The sequence below is a fragment of the Rattus norvegicus genome, chromosome 9, assembly GCF_036323735.1.
Source record: "Rattus norvegicus strain BN/NHsdMcwi chromosome 9, GRCr8, whole genome shotgun sequence".
Classification (NCBI taxonomy): domain Eukaryota; kingdom Metazoa; phylum Chordata; class Mammalia; order Rodentia; family Muridae; genus Rattus; species Rattus norvegicus.
Window position 1 is genome coordinate 73,554,216 of NC_086027.1, and position 20,805 is coordinate 73,575,020.

At 41.3% G+C, this 20,805-nt stretch overlaps 1 protein-coding gene and 2 long non-coding RNA genes across 4 annotated transcripts in view; 2 read left to right on the plus strand and 1 right to left on the minus strand.

Moving 5' to 3' along the window:
* Positions 1-1,437: 1,437 nt before the first annotated feature.
* On the minus strand, positions 1,438-11,334 carry LOC120094695 (uncharacterized). Its single transcript, XR_005489170.2, has 2 exons — positions 11,196-11,334; positions 1,438-1,993 (listed from the first exon to the last, which is right to left on the minus strand). It is a non-coding gene; the product is annotated as an uncharacterized LOC120094695 (long non-coding RNA).
* Positions 2,826-8,060, plus strand: LOC134480380 (uncharacterized). The gene is made up of 3 exons (XR_010054805.1): positions 2,826-3,027; positions 3,447-3,631; positions 7,360-8,060. It is a non-coding gene; the product is annotated as an uncharacterized LOC134480380 (long non-coding RNA).
* Ccnyl1 (cyclin Y-like 1) overlaps positions 11,269-20,805 on the plus strand; it is a 36,443-nt gene continuing 26,906 nt past the window's right edge. The window contains exons 1-2 of one of the 2 annotated variants that reach the window (XM_008767164.4): positions 11,269-11,408; positions 11,945-12,132. In XM_008767164.4, coding sequence (XP_008765386.1) covers positions 11,359-11,408; positions 11,945-12,132 — 238 coding nt within the window. In that variant the 5' untranslated portion in view covers positions 11,269-11,358. Of the gene's footprint in view, positions 11,409-11,903; positions 12,133-20,805 lie in introns of those variants that run through there. The other variant, XM_063267898.1, reaches the window with a different exon arrangement.

The following is a 20,805-nucleotide window of genomic DNA, read 5'->3' on the forward strand; positions in this document are numbered from 1 at the left end:
CTCCATGAGTTATCTCTATAGAAAACTCACAAAGGGGTCTGAGGCTATCTTAAAATGATGGCTTGTTGGTGTGTTTGGCTGGGGAGAAAAGTGGCTAGGAGATGGTAGAATAGAAAATTTAGAATCAGGTTTCTAAATCCCAAAAGCCCCTTTCCGTCTCTCACTAGCACTGGTATATACTTTCATTAACAAGGTTACGAATTTTGATACAACACAAGTAATAGAACAGGGCCATGCCATTGGTTTTCTAGCAACTTCTCCTGTTTCCCAAACATATATTCTGAAGCCCTTCTTTAAGGTTGGGAGTTCTCTATAGAGATCACTCACGAGCCACAGTCTTTGGGTTTGTAACAGGTGAAAAGAACATGGGTTCCCTTTTATGTCTCCTTACACATTGAACCAAACTGTAAACAGTAATAGAGAAAATCCAAAACAAACAACAAACCTTTAGACTTACACACTAACCTGCTGCTTCTTGTACCCATCCTCCCAGACACCAGGCCCCTCGCCCTCCCCTAAGAGTACCAAGCTCTGCTTTGCTTTTGGTGTGTTGCTGTGCCACTCATGAGGGCTGCAGTCTCTCACGTTATCCATGCTGGTCAGCCTGTGTGTGCTGCCATTATTGGACAATAAACTCAGGAGGTGGAACAAGTCTGGAGGCTGCAGGTTCAAGACCTAGGTGTGAGTAGGACTGGGTTCCGTTGAGGGCTGTGAAGAAAAGGTCAGCCCTGAGTCCTATCATTGGCTTCTAGGGCTTCTATATTTTTTATGTCTTCATATGGGCTTCTTGACGTGTTAGTACCCAAACTTCCTCTTCTTATAGGGACACTCCTTTACTGGATCAGGGTCTGACTCACTGGTCTTATTTTAACCATTACATCCATAAAGACCTTACTTCCAAGCTGGGCAGGCTGCTGTTTGTCAGTACTGCTAGTACGGAGGCAGGAGGATGGCAAGTTACCTCTAACCAGGACCTAAGAGAAACTGTCTCAAACTAACAACAATCCCTCCCCTCCAAAATCCATAAAATTAGAAAACAAAAGTCTTTTCTGAGGTCACAGGGGTCATGACTTCAACACATACATTTAGACAGCAAGGGATAAGATGTAGCCACACAGCTTAATACAGAAGACTCCCTGGTGTTCCTGAGGAGACAATGCCCTATGAACTGACATGTACTTGCTTATTTATTGCTTTTTAAATATCAACCCCAGGAGGCCAAGTTCTCTATTTAACCAACTGACACATCTCACAGTTTTGAGCTTATTGCCTGGAGACTTTCAGGCTGTTGATGAATATTCATGGATGAATGAATGCATATTGTGAAGTCATTACACACACACACACACACACACACACATACACACACACACACACCAGAGGAAAATTATTATATTGCTAAGAAAGCAAGACAGAGAAACTATATAGGTAGCACTGTTTCACTTTTAAATCACTGAAACATTTTATTAAAGTTTAGGGAAGTATGCCATAAAATGCTAAAAAAGCAGGGGTATCCTGGGATGGGGTCTGGTTTTATTTTCATCTTTATGTGCAGTTCTTAACATCTTTACAATAATATGTATTTTTTAGTTCTGTAAGAAGCTAAATATAGTAATTACTATTAAGCTTTAATAGAGGATTCCCTGTCCTCTTCTAATTGGTTATCATACATTTCCCTTTTCTTTTTCAGTGGAGAAGGGTGAGAAGACGGCATGTGGTGAGAGCCAGTTTCACAGTCTAGATTTGTAGTGTCAGGTGTGTTTTCCATACCGTCCTGGGGCCTGATTCTTCTTCAGCAATGGGTGGTGATGGGATCCTCAGCACAAAGGCTGGCTCTGTTCTTTGGCCCACACTACTATCTGGGTCTTCTGATGAAATGTTTGGAAAGATCAGGACAACACTCAGAAACACATCCAAGGGTGTGGGTGTCCCTTTATCTTCTTTACAAGGAGGCCAGGAAACGTCCAGACTATCACATGGTTCTGGCAGGTGCCTGGAAGGATGGAGGGAAATGAATGGGGAAACAGTTGCTAGAGCCACTGGACTTAAGTAGTTCCTTAAAAACTCAGTAGCCAGGATAGCAGTTTAAGTCAACTTCATTTATTTTTACAATGTCACCTGTATGTTTTCATACCGATCACTCCCACCTCCCACCTACCTATCTCATCTGTTGACCCTCCATGTTCCCCAATCTTTCTCTCACATTCATATCTATTCATTTTGTCTAAGTCATTCTTAAAAATAAAAATGTGAGAAACTATAGTGAACAAGTTAACAAAAACTTTAAAAAAGGTGAGTAGTGCTGACATATTCATTGCTTCAGGTTGCAGTGATTATTACAAAATCATTCTTCCAGCCCAGTGGATGAAGGTAAGGGCCCATCACGCACGCAAGTCGTAAATCACTTAATTACAATTAAGGACTAGCATTGTTTACTTTCTGTTTAGCTTTGGTCAAGCCTGTTATGAAACTAGTTAGAATATGTATTTTCCTAACCATGTGTATTCCTTTTATCCATGTAAGATACCCAATCCTAATGCTAACTCATCATGCCTCTCACGTCAGTGAGGACGGAGGGACAGGTTTCTTTTATAGAAACAAAATGCCAGCAAAGCATGAATTCTGACTCAAAGGAGCACTAGCAGAGCAGCAGGTGCTGCAGGCTCTTCTCGGCACTTCTGGAGGAGGTCACAGAGACCTTGCATACACTGTTACAAGGGCATGCAACAGTGAATGGTACCCACATTCTACTCTTTGTATGTGATGGGTTTAAGATGTCTCTGGCCCAGGGGAGGTTTGCCTGAGAATCTGACCTGTCACTACTGCAGGTGACTGTCATGGGTATTAGTTTGCACTCATGTAGAGCACCACACAGTGTATGTCCACATAGCAGTTGCTAGTTAAAAGCAGCAATAATAATCTCATTTAGGACATTGTCTTCTATAATTGTTTTTCTTGTAGGAATCCTCATTTGCTCAAACCATAGATCATACAAGGTTGCTCACTGCAAAGAATTACCAGAAAAATGTAAGGTTCTCAGTAAGTCTGAAGGTTTTGGTTTTTTTTAACTCTATTACTCTTTTCAGTTTGATTTAATGTGTGAGGTGACATTATAAAATGGAACCTGTTCTTTCTACCTGGGATAAAAACCCAAAGGCTGCTGGTCTTTGTAGGAGGCTAAGCAGTGAGGATCATTAAGACCCTCTCTCAAAACACACACACATATAAAACCCTGTTTTGTGGGGGCAAGGCTTCTCTGGATACTAAACTTAGGTCTAGTTCCAATATCTTTAGCTGGTCCATTGTAAAGTAGTAAAAAGATAAGATCTGTTGATCTGTTCACAACAGACAAGAATGTTGAGCCAGTCTAAGAACTGGCTTTGAGGGATTTTTCCCGTAAAAGAATAAGGCTGACCATAGCTCTCCTCCTCCTCCTGTATTTGTAGACTAATATCCTTTCTGAGAACGTGACACATGTTAAGTGTTTGAGAAAACCATGATGTGTCTAGTCAGTCTCAGGTATCCCGACCTTTGCAAACCAGATGCCTGGCATGCACGGATATTCCAGCCTCGGAGTTGAGGCACGGAGAAGAATGAGGTATTACAGCTCCAGGAAGAACTGATGCTGCTGGTAAGCCACCTTAGCCATTTCCATTGCTAAATGGTTCACTCCAGCTGACTCCTCTGATTCTTAAGCAGTGACTCACTTCCTGACCCCGAGTTATGAGATTATTATAAAACGATGTTTGTTTTAGAGAGAGGCTACAGAAGAACAGAAGTCAGAAGCAGAGGTAAGGAAGAGAGTGCTGGAAAAACATAAATGGCTTTACACAGTTCTCAGCTTTGGATGTTGGCACATGCTATTCGGCCCTTTCATTCATTTATATGCTCACTCAAAAAGCCAGGTTTATACTTAGTGCTAAGGATGCATAAGATGAACAGAAGTCTTGTGTTCTCAGAATTTGGTTTAACAGGGCTGTCAGACATGAAAGTAATTATCATACAATGTGAGAGCATATTGCTCTGCAGTTTGACTCTGCAGAATAACTCATTACAAGCAAAAGACAGAACCTGTCTTGAGGGAGTTAAGGGAGTACTGTAGAGGCAGCTCTGTTCCAGATAAACCTCAGAGAATGAGTATAGGTTGACCAGATGGCCAAGCTGAGCTGCTATCCTGGATTCCTGATTCTGGCTGCAAAGAACATGACAGAACTATACTGGATACTTGAGTTTTTATTGTTCCTATGGTTTCAGTCTTTCTCTACTCCTCCTACGCAGAGTATTTATTGAATAACCAGGATATTTTTTCACAAGGATAATCTATTCCATCTGTGTGGGAAGAACATTAGAAAAAACAGGTCAAAGAATACTGTCCTTTTCTACCTAAGCACCCCACAGATGCCATGTTACTAAATTTGGGGTCCATACCCCAAACTGTCAAGTCTAACTACTCATTCTTGAAAAACCAATTAAAATATGCAGGGCCACTCTACAAAGGAGTTGAAGGCCCTAGATCCAGGAAAATACAACCTAGGTTGTTGGGGTTAGGGGTTTCTTTGCTTTAAAAAATGTGCTTTTTATAGCAAGAGTCTCTCAAGACAAGTTCCCTGGCCCCTGCATGTATCCATATTACTGTGTGAACATCTTCTGATAGCATGAATCCTAGAGCGCTTCAGTGAAGACTTTGTGCTGTGATGACAAAGATTATTAGACAGGAGGGCAACAGAGCCAGTATAAGAAAAAGACCCTGGCTCAGGTCTAAGCTGTGTTTCTAAGAACATAAACTTGGCTTAAAAGACCTCTTCAAACTGTTCAGTTCTGTCAAGTTTAATGAAACTCCTCTTCCCCCTCCAGCATTGTCTTTCTAATGTCAGCTTATGTGAAGAGGCTGCTGTCAAAAAGATTTCTGGAGGAAGCTGGAGGGAACTGTCAGATCATTGCAAGGAAATGATTCTAACATAAAAGAAACTTGCTTCACTTGGCCAAAGACTCCTTTTAATAGAGGAGTTTGGGTGCTGTAGAGATGGCTCAGCAGCTAAGACCACATAGTGTTTTGCTAGAGGACCCAGGTTTGGCTCCTAGCACCTATACCAAGCAACTCATAATCACCTATAATTCTAGTTCCAGGGATCTGACACGCTCTTCTGGCCCTCATAATACTTGTATGTACATACACCACACAAATACACATAACTAAAAAATAAAAATAAGGGGGCTGGAGAGATGGCTTGGAAGGTAAGAGCACTGACTGTTTCTTCCAGAGGTCCTGAGTTCAATTCCCAGCAACCACAATGGTGGCTCACAACCATCTGTAATGGGATCTAATGCTCTCTTCTGGTGTGTCTGAAGATAGCAACAGTGTACTCATATAAAAAATAAATTAAAAAAATATTGATGAAGAGATGGCTCAGCACTTAAGGAAACAGGCTGCTCTTCCAGAGGAACCAACTTGCATGATGCAACTCACGAGTATCTGTAACGCCAAACCCAGGGGACCCAATGCCTTCTTATAGCCCTCAAGAGCACAGCACTACACAGACATATATGCAGATATAATATCCATAATATACATTAAAAATATAAGTATAAGGGGTGGGGCTGACATTCTAAAGTCCTAAAATATCACATAAGAGAAATGAGCATCGAAGCAGATAATGGAGGGAAGAGATGTTGACAGGACTGGGGAATAGCAATTGGAACAGTATCTGCCTTGCACAATTATATCTACCTTGTTCCAAAACAGACTTCCAAGTGAGTTTATTTCCTGGTCAAATGTAGAGGGTGGACTGTCTCATGAAACACCCTGGGCACAGATACCATCTTATGAGAGTCCTTGGAGCAGTGAAGAGAGTTGGGATCTGATTTAGAAATCCAGGACCCTGAACACTACACTCTGTCCCTACTTAGATATCTGAAGAGGAGTGAGCAAGAGGCTGAGAAAGATTTTAGATTTCTACAGCATTTAGAAAAATGAAACCAGAAGCACACAGGTCATATGGGATGGAAAAAGTGGAGCCCTAGGAAAGCAAAAGAAACAGTCTCTCTTCAAATGTAAATTTTCCTAGAGCTGTCCACACGAAATATCCTGACACTGGGATCTCTAGTACAGAAGACATTTGGGGCCAGAACTCACCTATGTAATGGGTATCTGTCTTTAAAGATGACAAACTGACACTGTTTTTCTGAGCACTATTTCAAATAAATTAGCACTTATCCCATGTATTGTGTGAGGAAAGAAGATGGGAAAAGGGTTGAGGAATGCATAGTTTATTAAATGTTCCTACTATACCATCAAATTCCCAAACTACTGGAAAAAACACATTATAATTATTTGAATTTAAGAACAAGAGATGTCAAGTTGTTCTGCATCATGCCAGGTAATATAATTCTTTAACATTTTTGCTTATAGACTTTAAGAATATGATGCTAACTGTAGATTCTCTACTTAGAAATATATATGTGCATATCACTCACCTACAGAGTCCTATTCTATAAGTAGTATGCCATACTTTTCACTGCTGTAACAAAATACTTGACAAAAACAATCTTAAAGAGGAGGAGAGATTTACTCTAGCTCACAGTTTCAGGGGTTAATTCTGGGCCCATGGTGAGGCCTAGAGCATCACAACCACAGAAGCATGTAGCAGAGGCCATTTACCTCCTGCTAAAAAGTAAGTAAACAGAAGGGCAGACAGAGGGGGAAAGAGGAAGAGGAAAAGGGAACAAGAGAGGGAAGAAGAGGAGGAAAGGAAGGAGGGAGGGAGAGGAAGAGAGAGCCCTACTTACCCAATAGACCCACCCAGGACACGATACAGCCCCAAGGACATCCCCTAAGTAACTTACTTCTTCCAGACAGACCCATGTCCTAAAGTTTCTACAACCTCCCTAAATAGTTCCACTAGCTGAGGAGAAAAGCCTTTGTTAGACGAGCTTTTCGGAGAAGACTTCTTACCAATGCCATTCAACTAGTTATGGTTCTCAAGATGGAAACCAATTAACCACATAGAATATACCATAGCTGACTGCCATGTTTCTTACTTTTAAGCCTGTTTTATTTTATAGTTTAAGTCTCAATCACTGTCTTGTTTTTGTTGTTTGTGGTGGCTGATTTTCGGGTTTTTATCATTTACATTTTAGCCTTCTTAGCTTAAGAGAAGACTACTATAAAACTCATGTAGATTTTGACTATGCTTACAAATGGGGATGAAGTCACGGTCATTCTTGCCTTAGGCTAATGATTTCCTGATGTTGCTTCTGTACAGACTGCAGCATAGAGTATGAGTTACTTTAATTCTAGTTTTTGGTTCTGCATTTATCATCTTCATACAATCCTATGTTTTTTTGTTTTTTTTTTTTTAGCCTCCCTTGAAGCTGGGTGTGGCCATGTCCACTTTAAACCAATGATATACAAGCTATGCTACATGGATCTTCTGAGAAATCTCCTTCTTCCTTTCTTCAGGCTAGAATATACATGCACGTTGCATACAATACACAATATACATGCTTCAAGATACGATAGCTAGAGACTGTCTTCTCTTTTGCACAGGCAATCAGTCAAGAAGAATCAATGAATTTACCTTAGGCTCATATAAATAAAACCTCAGTTTCTCTTACAGACTCCAACCTTCACTTAATACTTACCACAGAACTCCTGTTTTGTTCATTTGTACATCACCTTCCCAAGACAGGAAATTTTTTAAATTAATATTTTCTACTATTCCTTGAAAGTTAGATGTTTTAAAATCTATTTTCATAACAATGGTTCACAGTGCTTTTGCTTATTCTTTAAATTATTTAAATTTTAAGATCCTGTGTATCTATTTGTGTATGTCTGTTGTTATGTGCGGGCACTATTTTATAACGTGATCTTAAACATAACTTCAAGTAACAAGAAGCATCTAAAATACTATGCAGTGACGTCTAGCACCTCAGACAATATCATACCTTAGAATGCAGTCATCGAGTCTTGAGGACTTAACTACACTTTCCTTCCACTGTGGTTTCCCACGTTGTAATGTAGTGTTCATTCTCTGTCATCAGTGCTTAAGTAAATGCTTTAAACGGAATTAAATTAAAAATTAATTCCCCTCTGCTCCCTTGCCTTTTGAAATAACCTTTTCTTCCTGTTAAAAGGCTAATATTCCCTTGGGTCCTTTTTGTGGTCTTCTATGCGGCTAGACGGTCTGCAAAAGGTCCATACTTTATACAAATACATTGTGCTTCCTTATCTGTTTACTCTTCCTCATAGTTGTTGCCATTTCTTTTAACTGCTTGGGAAGCAGTTCCCTTCCGCTTCTGTGATAGAGCTGTTTAGAGCTGAGCTCTGTGGACTTGGCTCAAACAGCTCAATTTACTCACATCTGAGGGAAGAGGCATTGTCCTCTTATCTCTGGCTTCTGCCTTCATGGATTCAATGAAGAGTGGGCTAAAAACATGTGAAATAGCTTGCATCTCTACCAAGCACGCACATTTTTCTTGTCATTATTCTATAAATAATATAGTAATATATATATGTGTATACATATACATATATATATATATGGCATTGACATCTATTAGGTATTATAGGTAACTCAGTTGATTTGAAATATGTGGGAGAATGTACACAGGTAGGTTACATGTAAATACTGTGCCATTTCATAAGGACTTCATCTTCTTCTAATTGTGGTATCTGTAGTGGATCCTGAGGTTAATTCTTTACCAACATTAAGGGGCAATGGTGTCTTAGGGTTAATTTTTAAGGTCTTGCGTATCTAAAAACATGGGTATCACTTTTCATCATCAAAGGAAGTCAGGACAGAAACTCAAACAGGGCAGGGACCTGGAGACAGGAAATGATGCAGGCCACAGAGGGTTGCTGCTTTCTGGCTTGCTCCTCATAGTTTGTTCAACCCCTTCTTTCTCATAGAACCCAGGACCACCAGTCCAGGACTGGTACCACCCACAATGGGCTGGTCCCTCCCCCATCAATCCCTAAGAAAATGCCTGGTAGGCTTTTCTATAGCCCATCTTAGGGAGGCATTTTCTCAGTTGAGGCTCCCTCCTCTCAGATAACTTTAGCTTGTGCCAAGTTGACATAAAACTAGCCAGTAAAATGGTATTTGGTTTTCATTAAATATAACGTGATTTCTGGGAGGTATAGACTTCTTCTACTTATACTTCTCTGTTTCCCCCAGTTACATTCCAAACTATAACCTATAGGAAACCAGGGGTCACGAAGTGAACTTTCCCAAAACTTCTCTACCAGCCATGTTTCCACATCACATAGGTCTTTTCTCCCTGCTTGCTTCTGCTTCCCAGAGCTTATCTATTCCAGATCTGGACTGTGAATATCTCTGCCTTCTTAGGAACATTATTTATTAAGTCCTTTTTTCTTCTAAGTTTGAAATTTTGTTGTACTCATGGACTCTTACTCTTTTAATATTAAAGTACATTCGTCTTGCTTTTTCTCCCATCTTTTTTTTTTTTAAAGATTTATTTATTATATATAAGTACACTGTAGCTGTCTTCAGACACACCAGAAGAGGGCATCAGATCTCTTTACAGATGGTTGTGAGCCACCATGTGGTTGCTGGGAATTGAACTCATGACCTCTGGAAGAGCAGTCGGGCGCTCTTAACCGCTGAGCCATCTCTCCAGCCCTTTTTCTCCCATCTTGAAGAGAGAAATTTTCTTTAGTCATGGAGCCTCTGCCGCCTTTTCCCCTTAGAAGGATTCATTCTCATACAACACTTAATGTCAAAAACTACTTTCTTCTCCAAACTTATTCTTCTACCTTTATCTGTCGGGGGAGGAGGGGCATCAAAATCCACCTACTTCCCTCAATCAGAACTTTAGACCTTTTTTGCCTTCTACTTCTGTTCTCCCTCCATATCCAATAGCTACTAAGTACTTCCTCTTTCACTTTGGAAATATGTTCTTTCTCCACTCAGTCACCAGTGTCCTTTGTTGGAGGTGTCTTTCCCTCCTAGATGAAAGAATATGTGCCCTTAATTGGTCCTTTCTTCCCTTTCTTCTTACTGTCCAGAATGACACAGTCTTAAATACACCTGATAATGACTTCTGAATTTCATGTTCAACAACTATTTCAAGGATAAAATCTAAACTCTTAGGCTGGAGAGATGGCTCAGCGGTTAAGAGCACTGACTGCTCTTCTAGAGGTCCTAGTTCAATTCCCAGCAACCACAGGGTGGCTCACAACCATCTGTAATGGGAGCCGTTGCTTCTTCTGATGTGTCTGAGGACAGCTACAGAGTACTCATACAAATACAATAAATATATAAATTTAGAGAAAAAAAAAAGAAGCAACTGAACTCTTGACCCCATTAACTTTGGGGTGTCTGTACCTCAAGATCCGCAGTGTGAACTTATACAGCTAGATTCTCCAAATCTTTGCTTCTCATTTGCCTGAATGTACTGGGAGCATGGATTGCTGGATACACACTTCAGGAACAGAGAATGAACGTGAAGATTCGATTAAGGAAGATATTTAAAATTCCCATGTGAAAAGACTGCTCTTCTTTAAACTGAACACTACCAAGCACCAATAAACTGTCTCTGTTATTTTCCCCAAGTGTGACTTCCTTTTACAGGTACTGTGAGATAAACCTGGAATCCATACTATTCTGGCCCCTACATGAGCAGTCATGTAACCTTGAGAAAGTTACTTAATTTCTACATATCGCAGCTCCCCCTGCCCTGCCATCAACCAGTAAAATCTGAGAGATAAAACATTGGACAGCTGTGTAGACTTACAGCTAAAGGAGCTCCGTTGCATGGTGACCAATACATGGTGCACTCTGAACATTGTTCTCTACCATCCCCATCAATTAGGACTGTGGGCATTCCACCGTGTGGTTCTCTATTTTGTGGGAGAAAACTGCTCTCTGCATTGCTAGTTAAAGAAACGAAATCTGGAAAGTCCTGACTTGTGATGGGAGAAAACAAGCGAAAAGTTGATGGCTCCCAGCTTTTCTGAACAGAGAGGGTCGAGTTTGGTCCTCATTTTACCTACGAGGACACTGAAGGGTGACGTGTCCTCGGGTCTCATGCAAGACACAGTCACAATTCTTTATTGAGAGTAAGGCGCGAGCCTCCGGGTTGCTATGGCCAAGTTGCAAGCGAAAACGTAACACTGGGAAGACGGAAGAAGAGCATTTAGCCGTACACAACGGGCTAAGTCCGGTGCAACTTACTTGGGTGAGCAAAGGGAAGCTGTCAAACATGGAGAAACCACACTGCTGATAAAATCAACTCTCCACCAGGCTGGGCCTTCGGGGCCCGCCTTGAAGCGCGGCCTCGAGTAACAAACTGCCGCAGCTGCCAAGCTGGAGCCCAACTCCGCTCAGCTCGCGATGAATGGAAATCAGAGTCCGCGCGGCTCAGCTTGAGGGACGGGGAGGGGCTTTGTGAGTCACGTGCCTGGGCCGTAGGCGGGTGCGTGGAGGGAAATCCAGGTCTGATTGGCTACCCGTCACCAGGTGACCGCGGAGCGCGTTCCGGTTGGCAGGAGCCGGCTAGCGGCCTTCAGTCCGGAGGCGGCGACGGAAGGAGGAGGAGCTCCGGCCGCGCTCTCGGCCCGCAGTGGCTGCGTCTCCCAGCGCTTGTCGGGTCCCCACCCCTTTTAAATAAGCCGGGCTGGTCGCCGCCCTCGCAGACTAGTCCGCTGTGGGGAGGCGGCGGCGGCGAGCCGGCGGGGGTGCGGCCGAGGCCGGAGCCCTGCCCCGGGCCGGGCGGCGGGGCGGGCGGGCGCGCAGCGGGCGCGGCAGCAAGTGCGGGCGGGCGCAGCCCCGCTCAGCCCGGGGCTGCCGGCGCCGACCGCGCCATTGTTGGGGGAGGGGGCGGGCGCAGAGTCCGGGGCGAGCGGAGGCGCAGGCGTCGGCCGAGCGGAGCGGACGCTCCCCATGGGGAACACGCTGACCTGTTGCGTGTCCCCCAATGCCAGCCCCAAGCTGGGCCGGCGCGCGGGACCGGCAGAGCCCGACTACGAGTCCGAGGTCTACGAGGCGGCGGCCGGGGACGCGGTGGCCGTAGCGCCGGCGCCTGCTGCGGCCGTGGAGCCGGCTGAGTTGGATTTCGGAGCCGGCGAGGGCCACCACCTGCAGCACATCAGCGACCGAGAGATGCCCGAAGGTGAGGAGGCAGCGGGCGCGTCCGGGCCGTGGCGCACCTCTGGCCTCCACCGACTCCCAGGGTCCCGCTGGGAGGCGGCCGCCGCCTCGGGTTCCTTCCTGCCGGAGTATCCTGGCACAGGCCTGGGCACCGGGAATGAATGCTGTGACTCGCGTTTCCACCCCTTATTCTTCCTCGGCCACGTCTGGCCAGTTTCTTTCCAACCCCTACGCCCAGTTCTACAGTCTTGCCATTCTCTAATTCTGACATGGGACCCTGCAGCCGGCACCGCTTCCTCTTTGTACTGCTATGTACCGTCCAGTGGAACTTGATCAAGACTTCAAGACACTATATAATTTGCCCCTTTTCTTAATAAAACTCCCAGGCACCCCTAACCTCAGAATAGCCATCCCATCCCCCTGTCCTTACATAGCCAGATGGTACCTAAGGTAAGACCCTGGTGGTTCCTCTTGCTCCCAACCAGTTGAGTAACTGATACTAGAGCAATCCAGATTCCGCATGTTTAAGGATTTATTTACGTTCAAGTAGAGGCCGCCACAAAAATATGTATGGTATTAAATAGGATTTTAAAAGTAGCCTCAATAAAGGTTGCTTTATTCCTTTCAATTATAATTGGAACACAGAGATGAAATTGGGAAGGAGGGGACTTCTATGAAAGATGTCAATGTCAATTTCATTTCAGGCTGTGGAAAAGTACCGTTTCCCCTCCCTCACAAGGAGTAGTTCTGCTGATTTAAAATTCTCATTTTGATAAATACATCGATCGGCACTTAACAGACTTCATCTACTTTACCTCTTCCAAAGGAAGAGGGGTGGGAGAAACTGTTGGTCGGCCATTTAAATGGAGGCAAAAGCTTAAATTTAGCTTTAAATTAGTAATGTAAAGGTCTGGGATTTAAGAAGACAGCCCCTGCGGGTGCCTGTAGTATTTGTTTCCATCGCTCCGTTTCCCTCCCCACCTTCTGCCTGGAGATTCTTACTCAGTGCTGAGAATGTTGAAGTTCAGCAAACTGAACCACTGCAGGGTGGGCTGAGTGGGTGGATAGGAGGGAGATGAGGAAATGCTTGGTGCTTTATAATTAAAATTTTGAAAATCTGTGGATCTGGGTAAAAGTGATTCTGGATAGCAGAGTGGTTATTTAATGAAGGCTACAGATGTATAAGACAAAGTATCATGAGGTGTTTAAGCCAGATTGGCTTATGTTTCACTTCAGTGCTACAAATTAGTTCCTTTCTGTGGTAGAATGTCCTCTAAGTGTTTCTTTAGTTGGACTTTTGGTGTCTTTATGTTAGAATAACTTAAGGCCCACGATCGATACTCTTTTGTAACTTTTTGTAATATTCAAATATTGTAAAAGAATGTAAAAAATTGTATCTTTAAACAGTGAGTGAGTGTGTGTGTGTGTGTGTGTGTGTGTGTGTGTGTGTTTATAAAAACTTCTGTTTCAGTGTTGTAAGGTAAGTCTCTGGATTTACAAACCAGATAGTATATGGGTAGTGTTGAGTGAGAGTCCAAATAGGACCTTTTTATAATTCTTGAGGGATTACACCACATTATCATGTATGCCTATTTGTTCGTCCCAGATACAAAGGAAGCCTGTATGCATTCTCACTGTATTGCTGATGAGGATGCAAAGTTGAGACATGACTGAAACTGTTTCTGCATAGAACTGTTCTAAAAGACTAATGTGAAGTTGGTAGATGTCTGAGTTGGACTCTTAGGGGGAAAAATCTTGTCAAAATGTCTATTCTATTTTGATCTGTACAGTAGAGCTTGTGGTAGTCCTCCCCTGTCTGTTTCCTTTCAGTTAGCGGATGCAAAGGCAACTCTTTCCTTAGACCTCATATCTCATATGTGCTCTCAATGAAAGAGGAAAAGGGCAGGTAAGAGTGACCTAAATTTACTGACCATGTTAGTGGGTCTGTTCTGCCAACCATGATTTGAAGCTGAGGATGCTCTGACAGAACATTAAGAAAGGCTGGCAAGAGGTGTGTCGGCATAGAATTATATGATAGGAAATGCTTAGAAATTTTTGAAAAAGTAAGTGTGTGAACATAGAATTTTACTTTATTAATGATCCCATTAAAACTTCAGTTCAATATTTTCTCTAAATTTCATTTTTAGATCTGGAGGACTAGTTTGAGCAAATACAAATTCATAGGCTTGATCCTTAGTACTGCCAAAACTCTATAAAATTAAATTCTTTGGCATTCACTAAAGTGATAATGTCAGCATTTGACTAGATCAGAACACCAAATATATATAAACACATTAAACCTTTAGTGTCTTTATTTTAGAAAAAAGTTTTACAAGTTTCCTTGGAAACTGAGTAATACTTAGATTAAAAGGTAGCTTTTTATTAGAATGAGGAATTGTTTTGATTTTTACATGAAACCATAGATGATGTTTTATTTTCTTTTGAAACATTTTAGAGCATTCAAAGTCACTTTCAGGATTTTCCAATTAGTATTTCCTAATCGTTGGCTCTAGGACTGTATTTGATATAACTGATGGTAACTTCAGTAACCAGAACATGATACCAAAGCTTCTTTCTTCTCAACCTTTCGTGTTCTGACTGTTTCTGCCTGGGAAAAAGAACTCCCTCAAACGACCCTTTCTCCCCATCCCTTGGAAGGGTGATAGTAGGGAAAGAATTAGAAATGTCATGTGGGGAAGCCTCTGAGCAAAAAGTCTTTCCCCTTTCCAGTAGCTTTTAACCATTTTTTAAAAGAAATTTTGGTAAGATACAGAAAACACAAATAAACCATTTGTTCACAGTCTTCAAAGCTAACATTTATTAGTATTTTGGTGCTGCTGCTTCCTGAACCTTTCATATGTCTTTAAATAGAACATCTCATTTTATAAAACTGAGACCGTAGGCGTGTGCTGCTGCCTTTTCCTAGAACAGTGGTTCTCTTGAGTGTGCACTACCTTGTGCCAGTGCACACTACTCTGGCATGCTTTCTCTTACTGCCGAGTGCACCATTGAGTAGTGGGCTATCCCATACACCTGTCCTTTGTGATAGACACCTTTCATAGTGAACGTATACATACTCTCCTAGACAACACATCTGATAACGGGTATTCTGCCTCTGGATAGAATTCAGACGGAATATTTAGTGTTTCGATTTGGGTCCTTATAACGTGTCTTTGGCATTAAAAGCATTTAGTTCTGATGCCAGTTTGATGGTAATGTTGGCTTTTTACTAGGCATTAAAATTCTGATTTAGATTTTGTGATTCTTAGTAGACTATCTCAAGCCTTTAATTCTAAATAGCTACTGCTCAAAGAGGTGTGTCAGTAATAATACTAATCTGAGAAATCAGGAAACAGGTGCAGTCGAGAAATATCGGAAAACAGAAAGATACTTAACTGGCTTGAGTACCCTGGAATATGTTTACTGAACACCTTTGAATGGCCAGGTTTTCCAGAAAGAGACAGTGATAGAAAAGGTAGTTCCTGCCTATCCCCCAATCCTTCTGTTCTAGAGACAGGTGGGAATAGACTGTCTATTACTGTCTGAACACCAAATCTTACTGTCCTGAAGAGAAAACAGAAGAAAGAAAAGTAGCATCCAAAGCAGCCCATTTTGGGTCATATTCTGTAAGCTCTATGTTGATAAGTTTTTTTTTTTTTTTATTTATTTATTATATATAAGTACACTGTAGCTGTCCTCAGATACACCAGAAGAGGGCATCAGATCTCCTTACAGATGGTTGTGAGCCACCATGTGGTTGCTGGGAATTGAACTCATGACCTCTGGAAGAGCAGTCGGGTGCTCTTAACCGCTGAGCCATCTCTCCAGCCCTATGCTGATAAGTTTTACGACTGGAATCTACATTCCTCATTGACCAGGTCTTACTTGTAAAAACCTTAGAAAACTCAATTTATATTTCTTGGTAGCTCCCTTCTCATATGTAAAGCAGCTATGATTCCTGCACTACCTAACTCAAAACACTGAGAAGATAGAATGAAATATACTGAACATACACAATACATTACAAAGTTTCCACCCACAAAAGCAAACACGTGAATGGTGCCATTTCCTTAGTAAATCCATAAACAAAATGATTCTTAGGCAAATATGTATGTGCTTTGGCTAAACACTAGATAAAGGGGCACATAACATACTAACACAAGATCAAGAATGCCACACTTATTTTAAGTAAGCAAACATGTACTTCCCCATAGATAACACATCTCCCAAACAGATGACCTCTCCCTCCCACTTGTCCTTCCAGGCATTACACCCTGCAGTTGGCTCTGACAAGAGATCTGATCTACTGTATGGTTCCACATGTGCATATGCCTGCTCATTTTACCTGTTCCGTACTGAAGGCGCTGCTGTCAATACCATCTTAAGGAAAATGCAGCAAGAACTTTGACAATATGTTGTCTCAGACATCTTTAGTATGAATTCCTTAAAGTAGGGTTTCTAGATGAAATAAGTTAGCAATGTTGTTAGACTTTGCTAAATTTTCCTTCATGGAATCAAATTATTTTGCATTTCTACCAGCAATATATGACTATAATCTCCCTTGCAACTACACTGAAGTACTGTCAGATTTTTGGATTTCTCTCCCACCCTACCAAAGAAACAGTTTTTCATTCATGCTTCTCAGGTGTGAACTTTACAGATCCCCTACATTCCTTTGTCATGTTATTTGCATGTCCATCCATCTTTGTTATTTTTGAAATTTACTTAATTTATTTAAGTCAACCTGTTTTAGACCCTAGGCAATACTGCTGTTTTGTCTGAGTCACCATGTCTTTCCTTAAATGACTGTCCAGTCTCCCACCTGGTCTGCTTGCATACATCATAGTGCATTTTTTTTTCTTTTTTCTTTTTTCTTTTTTTCAGAGCTAGGGACCGAACCCAGGGCCTTGTGCTTGCTAGGCAAGCGCTCTACCACTGAGCCAAATCCCCAACCCCCATCATAGTACATTTTCACAAAGCCACTAATCTGGTCTTCTTCATAAGGAACTTGTTCCCCTGAGTATAATTCTCAAGTGGCTTCTCATTACAACCAAAGTCCACATTGTTGTCAAGGCTAACTTAGCATTTAAAGGGCTAATCCATCATCTTTCTCCTGGTGTCCCTCTCTCTACTGTAGCATTCTGTGTCTCTAACTTTCTGTCATTTACAGACATGAGCTCGTTCTAATATGAAAAGCCCTCAAGAGAGCTGTCTACAAGGCAGTCTCCCTGCACCCCATACTGCTTCCTTTTCCTTTTAGGACAGTTCACAAATCACTTAAGGACAATAATCACTTTCAGTCACCCTAGGGTAAAACTTCCCTTTCCCAATCATTACCTATCTGACTTTCTTCCTACCAGCTTTGTACATTCTTGATGTGGATCTGTTATATGCCCCTTTATCTAGTGTTTGGCCAAAGCACATACATATTTGCCTAAGAATCATTTTGTTTATGGATTTACTAAGGAAATGGCACCATTCACGTGTTTGCTTTTGTGGGTGGAAACTTTGTAATGTATTGTGTATGTCCAGTATATTTCATTTATCTTCTCAGTGTTTTGAGTTAGGTAGTGCAGGAATCATAGCTGCTTTACATATGAGAAGGGAGCTACCAAGAAATATAAATTGAGTTTTCTAAGGTTTTTACAAGTAAGACCTGGTCAATGAGGAATGTAAATTCCAGTTGTAAAACTTATCAGCATAGAGCTTACAGAATATGACCCAAAATGGGCTGCTTTGGATGCTACTTTTCTTTCTTCTGTTTTCTCTTCAGGACAGTAAGATTTGGTGTTCAGACAGTAACACTGAGGAGTATACAGTCAAGTGCAGATAGTAAATGTGTAACAGAAAAGATCTTTAAAGTTTGAGTAATGCTCTCAAGGAAGAAAGTTTCAATATATGAATAACCACAGCTCTTAAAGCATAGACTGGGAATTAAGGCTGAGCAAGGCAGAACTGATGGAGGGACAGGTGCAGAAGTGGATGGAATTATTGGCAGCTAGAAGAACTGGGCAGGAGTGAGCTCTAGATAGGCCTGCTGAGATGAGCTTGCTTGTGGCCTTCAAATAAGAATTACTTAATGATGCGAAATGTAGACTCAGTGTAGAGTCATCAGTTGGCAGTGCAATTATGAATCTTGGAATGTCTGTTCAATGCCATAAAACTAGTACTGTATATGTTACAGGATGAAGGAGCTTGTCAGTGAGACTAAGCCTTTCAACAAGTGCCTGATTTTAATAAGAAAATCTTTGTGATGGGATGTGATTGCATAATTTTAGCATTTCTAGCCTTTAGCAATGCATTTATTCTGAGTGGCATGTTTTTAGTATTTCTGACATGTATAAAGTAGAGCATACAACTTTAGAATCTCAGATTGGTGGGAAGAGTTTTTTATTTACCTACCTTTGCTTTCAAGTTAAATTGCAACTAAAATTGATAATTCAAAAATAATGGATCTTATAATTTTAATAATAATCCTTGTCTTGAGATATTTGTCCTAGTTGAAAACATCCTTAGAGGTTTCTTTATGGAGGATGTGTCTTTGTATACATATGTGTACAAGTTCACAAGTAAGGAAAGTGTTCATCTATTTCAGACAGTCTAGGCTGATTGAGAATGAGTTCAGAGATCTTCCTGTCACTTCCTCTCTGTCACTGGGATCACATATGCACTGCTGCAAGTTGGCTATTTATACGGGTGCTCGGGCTCCAAACTCAGGTCCACAACCTGTGCATTAAGCGCTTTTACCAACTTGAGATTTCACCAGCCCCTCTTACAGGTTTCCAAAGAAACCTGGAAAAAGGTGTATTCTCATTTTCCTAAGTTTTCCTAAGTGTGTGTAGAGTGTGTGTTGATAGAGCCTAAAGTTTTGGTTCATAGTTGTTTGGCCTCTGTATGGGTGAATAGAGTACTATGATTTATCAGCATCTCTATAGGATCTAGGGAATGGAGCCAATAAGAGTACAGAAATAACACCAGGTGCATATAATGTAAGTAGACAGTCACGGCCTACTGACTCGTTTCCCTTCTATATAAAATAGCAAAATGTAGTATTTACAATAAGTGGAAAGTGTAAGTTACATAGCACACTTTCTCAAAACACTGTGCAAATTGGCATCGCAGCCCTAGTGGATATAATTCCTACAGGCTTTATACAGGTGATTTTAAGTATCTAAACCTAAGATAGGAGTGAAAGCTAACATAAATAAGGTACCATAAGGTACTGTTCCTCAGTGTGCCTTCTTTAGAAAGCTGCATAGTGCATACTGAGCCATGGAAATTACCCATTTGTGAATCCATATTTGAAGAACCTTTTTTTTTTTTCTTTTTTTCAGAGCTGGGGACCGAACACAGGGCCTTGCACTTGCTAGGCAAGGGCTCTACCACTGAGCTAAATCCCCAACCCTTTGAAGAACCTTCTTAAGGAGATTAAAAAGCATTATTTTAAAACATTATGTACAAAAAAAGTACTGTGTACTCAAAAGGACAGAATTTTATGTCTAAATCCTCAATATTAGATTGGCTAAGCGAAAGTGGGAATAATACTTGCTGTATCATTATATAATTATTCAACAAAAAAAAAAACCATTGAGTTTGAGGACAATTTTTCTTTATTGTAACACAAGTTGTGGGCTGAAAAGAGGTTTTGTTGTTTTGAACAGATAAGAGTGTTTGTTTACTTGTGGTTCAGGCCCTTGGATGTGCTAGGACCAGGTACTAATGACTGAACTACACTCCCAACCTAAGAGCTGGTTTTTAAGAAATGCTTAAGAATCATAACTGAAAGTTAATGATTGTGAAGTATTTTTCAAGTGAAGCATAATTTTAGCTTTCTCTAATTTCTGTTGTTAGGAAGTTTTACCCATTCCATTTTTAATGTGTTCTACACTACTGAGTAACTGTTTACAATTATACACCTGAATCTCAGAACCAGTGCAAGAGTTCAGAGAGAGGTGAACTAGATATAGGTTGACCTGGGAATTAAGTGACCTCAGAATGCATTTGACTCTCCTTCCCTGTCTGCCTTTGCTGGAAGGCTTTTCTCCAGTGAGCCACTGCATCTTCTAACTAGCGAACATCCTCCAGCACATTCGCTTCTCTCCTCGTGCTTTTGAGAAGTGATTGATTGGCCAACTTTGGGAGGTGTATCCACTTCAAACCCCCTCTCTGTGGCATGTTGTCATTGCCTTTATCATAGCCTTCTTGGACTTCACCTTTAGAACCATAACATTACATCTTGATTTGGCTTTTCTTCTCCCTAAGATATATTTTATATGAATGAATGTGTACTTGAATGTATGTCTGTGTGTATGCACATGCACATGTACATGTATGAACAGAAGGCCAGAAAAGTGTCCGATCCCCCAGAGTTGTTAACAGCTCATCATGAGCCACCCAACATGAATGCTAGGGACCAAACCCAAGTCATAGCAAATGCTCTCTACTATTGAGCCAGCTCTCCAGCTCCTTGATTTAACATGTGTTTTTTAAACTTTAGTTCTCTTTATTTTTAATAATCTTGTACTTGTGAAATTCCTTGTTTTTTTTCTAGTGCTGGAAAATACTGTATGATACATAAGGATATATAATTTCAGCCTCATCTCCCGAAATCTTTAATTAATTTTATTGTGACATGGTGACCGCTCTGTACTAGGGCTCTTTCTATAAACTATTTCTAATAGTGTGATCTGCAAAT